The sequence below is a fragment of the Centruroides sculpturatus genome, unplaced genomic scaffold (genome assembly GCF_000671375.1).
Source record: "Centruroides sculpturatus isolate CEXI.00-Female unplaced genomic scaffold, Cexi_2.0 scaffold69, whole genome shotgun sequence".
NCBI lineage: Eukaryota > Metazoa > Arthropoda > Arachnida > Scorpiones > Buthidae > Centruroides > Centruroides sculpturatus.
This window is the reverse complement of record NW_019384304.1, coordinates 1,200,036-1,208,616: the sequence shown is the minus strand read 5'-3', so window position 1 is coordinate 1,208,616 and position 8,581 is coordinate 1,200,036. Positions and strand designations below refer to the sequence as shown.

Below are 8,581 nucleotides of genomic sequence, written 5' to 3'. Positions count from 1 at the left end.
ATATATATATATATATTTGTTTAAATCCGGAATTTAAACACGATTTTCAACTAAAGAAATTCAATTTTTTACATTAATTTTATTTTAAAAAATAAGTTTTAAGTGAATTTTCAAATTTAAAATATTTTTTAAAATAATTTATTTAATGTTATGGTAAAGTTTTATATAACTTAATATAATTTTTTTGAATTTTATTTTAGTATTTTCTATCGAGAGATGATGTTTTTTTAGGACGTTTCCTTGTACTAGAACGTATCATTGATACATATTTACGCTTCGAAAATTAAATTTTTAATATAAAAAAAAATTAAAATAGAGAATAATTAAGTAAATTCGTTTAAAATTCTTGTTAAAAATAAAGATTTTTTTTTTTACGACCTTTTACGAAGAATCGCTATATTTAGCGCTATAATGGTACAAAACTCTGCTATATTTTTACAATTTACCTCAATATAATTTCCCAAAAAACACTTAGTGAATAACACGGTAGAAATGTTTAACTTTGGGCTTCGTGAAAGTTTTAAAAGCTAATCTCTTTTCACCACCAGAAAGTACTTATGGTGGTAGAGCAAACGAAATTGTTGCTTGAGGATGTACTTTATATTTTGCGACAGAAATTGCTGACTCCATTGTAGCCCATCTTTGTAAAGGTTGGGAGAGAGAGAGAGAGAGAAAGAGAGATCACCCCATTTGTAGCCATCACTCGTAAAACTGCACTAGTATAGTTTAAGTGAGAGAGAGAGAGAGAGGGGGAGAGAAGGACCTTTAGTAATTAGTAAATGCAGCTATTGAAGGATATATTTCTTTACTGCCAAGTTATTGTACTCATAATCCGATCTCTACTACCAATAGTCAGCTAATTACCTCGCTTATCGATCTGTCGATTATCCTTCTCTTTTAAAGAGAATTTAAAAAAAAAAAGAATTTTAAAAGATTTCGTTTGTTTGTAATGGATTTACGCAGGAATTGTTCCAATAACCTTACTAATTAAACTTTAGTGAAAGGCATTAAACTTAGTCGAATGCTAAAGTATTAGTAATGATCTGTTTGGGGATTGTGTCGGATCTTTCGATATTATTGAATCTAATAAAAATTTAGATTATTCTCCCCTTTTTCGGCAACAGATGGGAGCATCGTCTGGTAGAAATAGCATGCAAATTACTTTGGCTCCGTGTACAAAGCTTCTGGTCTTGTGTTAGGGGAGTTAAACACCCCGAATGTTAAAATTTCCTTTATTTGTAAAATTCTGTAACAGTTTTAAAGTTTTACCAAGTTTTCCATTCCGTGTCCATAATTAATTAGAAGATAACTTATCACTAATTTCGTATATAACTGGAGTAACTTTAATCTTATAAATTAATTAAAAATCATTATGTAAGACTTTAAACAGCTAACTTTACCCCTTAACAACGTCGGTAATTCCTACGCAACTTGCATAAAGAAACTGGAAGCATCATTGTTGGACTTTCCTTACATTCTTTATTTGTTTTCATCCCTAATAATTACTACCATTACATATAAGTCTCCAAATTGGTTCGGGAGATATTAAGAATGTAGGGCCGTATCTCCCGAATTAATGGTCCTATTTTCCTAAAAATTTCCAGAAACGTTTCTCTCTAATACACAAACCTCCCTACAAAATTTCAGAAATTTTCGACAAAGGGCACAGGAGATATTAATCTTTAAAGTGAGTGAACAAAATCGTTTTCCATACAGAAAAACCCCAACCTTTTTGCATTTCTGGACGTTTGAAGGTCCCCCGAATCTAAAAATGTAAAAATATTGCCATACTTTCCCTCTGTTATACGTAAAAGCCGAGATTAAGAATCTTCCTTCCTCATTTATATAATACAACATTCTTATATATATAAGAATTGATAGTATGTTGTATTATATAACGACGGATCTAATAAAACTAATGGCAATTTAGTAAATCATATCTCGATCCGGTTAAGTAGATACTAGTTAAGTAACTCGTTTTTACTTCATTAACGAGGACTTTATTGGTTTTACAAGAGCGAAAAAGTCATTTGAATGGCATTAGCTGTGGAAACTATAAAATTATATCATTAGAACAGTAGTTAAATTTACGAAAAGAAGGCCATTCTGCGTGACCTATTTGAACTGACAGATGCAAAGGCTGATTCTTATAACCCGATAGAAATCCTTTAATCGTCCATGCGTGAAATCCACTTATCATGTGGAAGTCTAACATTGGATGCTATAATCCATACGATGCGACATGTCATGCAAGAGAAAGAAAGATTCTCCCTCCGCTTTTTATATTTATTTTTTTATCCTTTTGTATCGTTCTTCTTCACATTTTTTTTCCCCATCCATCGTAACTATAGTTTTAACTTTAAATGATAGCGGAAGAAATATTTCATAACGGGGTGTTGCTATAAATCGTTAATCTTTCGTATAAAAGAACTTGCCTTTTCGTGTAAACTTCGTAATGGTTTATACTTTGATTTTTCGTCCTTTTAAACGAAAAGTTTACAAGACTTTCTCTTCAGCTTTTTAAGCGAAAAAAATCGTGTTTTAGAGAAGAATTTCACTTTTAAATAAGAGTTTTATTTCAGGAAAACGTTTTATAAAATATATTTTCTTTAAATAATTTTATAATATTTAATTAAAACCAAATCTAAAAGTTTGGATATAATCCCATGTTTTATTATGCATTACGGTAGCCGCCAAAATAGAAATCGAAAGCGCCACCTCATGTTGATTTTTTTATACGAAAGAACCTTTGTATTGCCTAATAACGTAAATAAATTTATAAATTTAATAATTTATTAAACTTTCTCTCAAATATTTAAATATATTATTATTAAAAAATAAAATGGTATTAATAGTTGAATAAAAAGGTATTTTATTTTATTCAATTTAAGAATTTTCGTATTAAAACTTGAATGCCAGAAAGAATTCGATAATTTATTATCATTATTCAAAAATTTTATTATGAATAAATGTATCTTTAAGCTTAAAATTAACTATAGTATTTATACATTATTATACAAGGCATATAATTAGAACGTTTACAATTTCAAGATGGAGGATAATCGTGTTTGAATCCGAATTCTTCATCTCTTATAATACCCATTAGATCAATTCATAATGCTGTTGCAACAAATATCTACGGATCAATTGCTTCTAGGATTGTACCAGCAGCTGCATTTAATTACTATAGTATATATTGTTAGTGTCAGTATCACTATTTTATGTTATTAGCCGAGTACTCTTTATCTTCGTCGAATCATATAAATGCAATATAATGATATTTAAAGCTTAATTAGATCGTTTCGGGTTAGACAAGAGGATAATGGAATTATTATTAATCTATAACTGTTAATGTTATAATTATCAAATGTTAGATACAGCTTTATATCAAAATAATAGAGATTTTGGGGGTAAACTTTGTGAAGGTATATGAATACTTGAAACTAAATATATATGAAAGAAGAGGCTTTTATACCAAGAAAAATCTCTTTTGTTAATGCAGAAGTAGCGAATGTGCCGCTTTGTTTATATGGAATTGTTTTTCTTTAGGTACTTTTCCTCTAGAGAATAAGGGAAGAAAGCTTTAATGCATTGTTGACAAGGGTGTTGGTTACTTGAGTTTTCTTTGTCCTAATTTTTCTCTAATCATTATTCGCTCATCTTCCCACACCAATTCTCACAGTTTCGGTAGCTTATAGCTGTATCTGGATGATATAAAGGTAATAATCAAATGCCAAAAGTTCTTAATGTAATTTTGTACCGCTAGATGGCGGTAAGTTATGGTACTACGCCGCCATTTTTATGCATCTTCGGTAATTTCTATTTTTAAAAAAAAATAGCTTGTTTTAAAATAATTGAACTTAAAAGAATGTAACCGAAGTGAAAACATACAAAACTTTTATTATTTTATCTATTTATGGTAAATATTTCAAGAGTTTATTCGTAAAATAAAACTTTAAAGGAGTGTTTTGCGCGTTGTTCCACACTGGAGACATATTATAATACCGAAAATCGTTTTTAAAAACAAAACGTTCTTATAGAAAAAAATGGATTTTTGCGAAAAGACACCATTATCATTTTGGCTTTCAATCATTATATAGAGAATTTATCGATAAAGGAGTCAAGGAGTTGTACAAAGGATCGTTTTCGCCCAACATAGAAACTCACTTGGCCATGTAGAAAACAAGATACTTGATACTGTACTTCTCAAGGGATCACTTCGTTTCGACCCAGAAGAAACAACTATGATGGCATCTTAGGGAATTTCAATATGAAAAATTCTTTGTGAATTCTTTTTAAAAATAAAACCGTAATTTTTATCTTCTATTTCACTAAAAGTTGAATTATTTTAAATTATTATTTATGGATTTCTTAATTTTATTTTTCTTGTTTCCTTTCTTTTCTTGACGCTTCTGATTTATTTTCAGTTCAATTCTTTAGATTTTTCAACAGAGATTTTTCTTTATATACTTTGACTATTTTTGACTCTCGAATATCCGTATTTATTCTTTCTGTTTTTATTCATTTATATATATATTTTATTTTTAAATTTGATTTTCCTTTCCATCCTTTTGGGCTTCGGTTATTTTTTCTTTTTGAAACTTTTGCTGTAGTAGATCCCACTTTTGATCTATGTAATTTACACTCTACTTTATCTAGATTCCTGCTCTTTAGATCCTACACTTATCGTTCTTTCGACATCATCACAACTCCAATTTAATGTTCCCCCCCTTTTTTTTGGTGCAAAAATTCCACCAAAATCGAATCGTACAATGGCAATATTCGATTAAAATCATCAAACTGTTTCAACCACAGATAAACATTGACATATATAATTGTACTCCATTCAAAATTTCGTTAGTGTGTCCATCAGCACGAACACGGCATTGTTAGCCATCGAACATTTATTTAATGACATGCGAAATGTGCTACTCGAATAACAATACTGTAGCAGTAGTATCTATGTTTGCTGAATTAACTAATCTCTAGTGTATAAGATGAAAAATAAGAAAATAAAATTTATCACTACAACTCCCTTCCCAAAAAAACTGCGTGTTAAAAAGTTGATTATCAAATAAAGCATTTAATAAATTTAATTATATGAAAAATTGATTTTTTAAGAGGAAAAATTCTCTCTTTTTTTTTTGGTTGCAGAATTAATACTTTCAAACACCTGTTTTAGATTTCCTAACTTTCTCCTGTTTTTCCTCTTTGACATTTTTGCACTCCTGATCTCTCGCGAGACTATTCGATCAACAAGAATTCGTGAAGTGTTTTCTTTTTCCTTTCCTTTGCTTCCTTTTTCTTTGTAAATTTTTTCAAACTACCTACAATAAAAATAATATAAAAGAGGTAAAGTATAAGATCAAGAGATCGAAAGAAAAGCCACATAGATTGAAGTCTAAAATCTCGAAATCCTAACCTGAATAACCATGGTTAAATTCGATGAAAATTTTATTTCTTTTTATCTAAATTCTTTATAATTTATTTTAAAATATTTTTTTTAATTATTAAAATTTAAATAATTTTGCGAGTTTCTTTCATTGAAATGTTTGCTGTAACTGAAGACGGTGGAAGAAACTTAAGACACGAATTGATTTTTCTAGCGATGCTGGATGTGGGAAAGTAAAAAATGATAATGTAGATGTGTGAAAAGAAAAATTTTCGATAGTCTTGTATATCTCGATCGGTTGCACGGTTTTGCACTTGCCCACATCAAACATCGTTTGATGTGTTATATAAAATATTAATGTTTATCGATTGCTTTGTTTAAAATCTTGATTGATTTTTCTCAATTTAGGTTATTTCCTCTGTCATGACTTCATTATAATATATACCCTGTGTCTTTTCTCTCTACAGGAAGAGAATGGAGCACGCACCGGTTCTCACGTCCCAAGCATCGATCCGATTAGCAGACCGGTGACGGACTATCAGCATGTGACGGCACCTACACAGAATACTATGTAGCGTGTGTGTGTGTGTCAGGGTGGAACTATGTCTAGCCAGCTGCCTCGCTCCCCGCGTCTCCACTGGCAGCCAGTGGTCTATGCGGTCTTTTCTGTTTTGCTACATCAGTGCACCGCCTTCGTCTGTCACCCCAAGTGTAACTGCATCTGGAGGAATGGCAAACAGACAGCGGAGTGTCTAGGACAAGGATTTGAAAAAATCCCGTCCGGTTTAGATACAGGTATACAAGTGGTCAATTTGTCACGTAACAATTTTCGTCACCTTCCTGCAAACGCCTTTGTGTTGGTAGGTTTGGTGAATCTTCAACGTATATACTTATCTAAATGTTCTATAGAACAGGTGGACGAATATGCCTTTAACAGAACATCAAACTTGATAGAGTTAGATCTAAGTAATAATCGTCTAACGCAAGTGCCGTCGACGGCGTTACGTCATCTTCCACTTCTTAGAAATCTGATTCTTAGTGCAAATCCCATCACCGCGGTGGCATCTCTAGCTTTTGTCGAACTGAAAGCATTAACGGGGCTCGAACTGAGCCATTGCAAGATCGATACAATAGATCTAAGAGCCTTCGAAGGCCTGGAACAGTTAAAAGTGTTGAAGTTGGACGGCAACAACTTGCAAACTGTTCCCGGTAAAGCCATGTTGCCGTTGAAAATGCTTCAGGGTATTACTGTGGACGAAAATCCTTGGAGATGTGACTGTCATCTTCGGTCCTTTCGCCAGTGGTTGGATAAGTATAACGTACCTTACGTGCCACCCGGATGCATCAAGCCAGTGAGATTAAAGGGAAAGGAATGGAACGAGGTGGATATCCTGGATTACGCCTGTGAGCCGACCATATTAAACACGTCCACAGTCATTAACGTTGTAGAAGGTTCAAATGTTACGTTGAACTGTAGAGTAACAGGTGATCCAGTTCCTGAAGTGCAGTGGTTGTGGAGAGAGAGGGTAATCGCTAATTTGTCGGAAGGAATTTCCTCTCAGCAGACATTTATTGTGAGGGAAGTGGTGGAAAACGACAAATTGTCTCAATTATCCATCACTTCCGTGCAAGAACCAAATGCAGGATCGTATATATGCACAGCGGAAAATATGGCAGGAAGGATGAGGAGAAATTTCACTTTGCAAGTGTCGCGTATACTAACGGATGTAGGCACGGTAGAAAGAGAAAAAACCCAAGAAGTTAAAGAAGAAGAGAAGGAGCAAGTGGAAGATCGAAGCAATCCAGTTATTGGATTGATAATTGGCATTGTTATAGGTGCACTTATAGTATTAATTATATTCGGGGTGGTGCTGTGGGTGTGTCGGAGGAGAAGACGTGGTGCTGCCCATAGGAAACGCACAGATGCCAACCATAAACTAGCTAACTCTGTGATTCCTCATTCGACGAAAGAGACAGCCGAAGACGTCGATTTGAAATTATTACGAGTTAATCCCGTAGAGAAACCACCACGAATGGGAGCGTACGAAGGAGTTCCAACAAGCGAAATGGATCACTACGATCCTTTGCAAGTGGAAGGAGGTCTTTCACCTCACGTCTGGGTTGTCAAATATCATATCCCTCCAGAAATGGAATGGGAAGAAGAACAGAAACAGCTACATCCAGGTGATAAGCGACTAAGTACGCGTGGCCCCATTCCCGTTCCCATGCCCCTTCCTCCAGAAGATATACATTCAAGACTACACACGGAGCTAACAGATACGTTAAGAAGAAAGGGTGATTCGAAAAAAGTTATGGAGAGGGAAAGGGGTGATGGAAGTTCCGAGTTAGAAGCAGTAGACTACGAAGGAAACAAACCAAACTTTGAAACTCTCAGGGTTAGGGAATTAGAGAAAAGTCTACGTGGTCCAGTCGAACATTCTCCAGTTGCAGATAAGAGTCCCGACTTGATAGATCACACCAGAAAATCTACTGAACATCCTGTCGAAGACATGGGTGATGTGCAGTGGAAAACGAGTGGTGCGGGTCCTAAAGTGTGGGATTCTTCCTACGATCATCCAACTGCTTACTACAGAAGTGATGTCCAATCAAAGCCTACATACGAAGGTGGGATTGATGGGACAGAAGTGTGAACTTTTTATAATAAAAAAAACGAGAGAGATAACAATTATAATCGGATATAAAAAAGAAAAAAATGAATGTCTAGTTGTTGCTCAGTTATCACTATGTACAAAAATAAGAGTCAACTAATTGACAATATAAAAGAACAAAGATTTTTTTCCGACGATAAAGAAAAAACAATCTATTTTAGGTGTGCTAATGCACAGAGAATGAAAAATAATAATAATTAAACATAAAAATGGACAAATATTTTAACTGTATCTAAGAAAAGCAACCAGTTTAAAAAAAAAAAAGTATCCTCTCCCCTACAGAAAATATGAATGCGGCCTTCAATATAGTACATATATATATACATACATAAACACCATCACATCCGTATGTATATATATAAGTTAGGAAAAGTGTGGTTTAAAGTCGTGTTCTGAACAATTTTTATAAATATACATACATATATACAGACAGACAGACATGCATACGAATCCCCAAATACAAAAGAAAAAAAAATACAGTTTAAAGTATATATATATATGTTTATGTAAATATATATAC

At 33.1% G+C, this 8,581-nt stretch overlaps 1 protein-coding gene across 5 annotated transcripts in view; it reads left to right on the top strand.

Annotated features, from left to right (window-relative positions):
• Window positions 1-8,502, top strand: part of LOC111618359 (leucine-rich repeat-containing protein 24-like) — a 42,753-nt gene extending 34,251 nt beyond the window's left edge. For all 5 annotated transcript variants that reach the window (XM_023359899.1, XM_023359879.1, XM_023359891.1 and 2 more), the window contains exon 2: window positions 5,860-8,502. In XM_023359899.1, coding sequence (XP_023215667.1) covers window positions 5,995-8,043 — 2,049 coding nt within the window. In that variant the 5' untranslated portion in view covers window positions 5,860-5,994 and the 3' untranslated portion in view covers window positions 8,044-8,502. The remainder of the gene's footprint in view (window positions 1-5,859) is intronic.
• The last annotated feature ends 79 nt before the right edge of the window (window positions 8,503-8,581 follow it).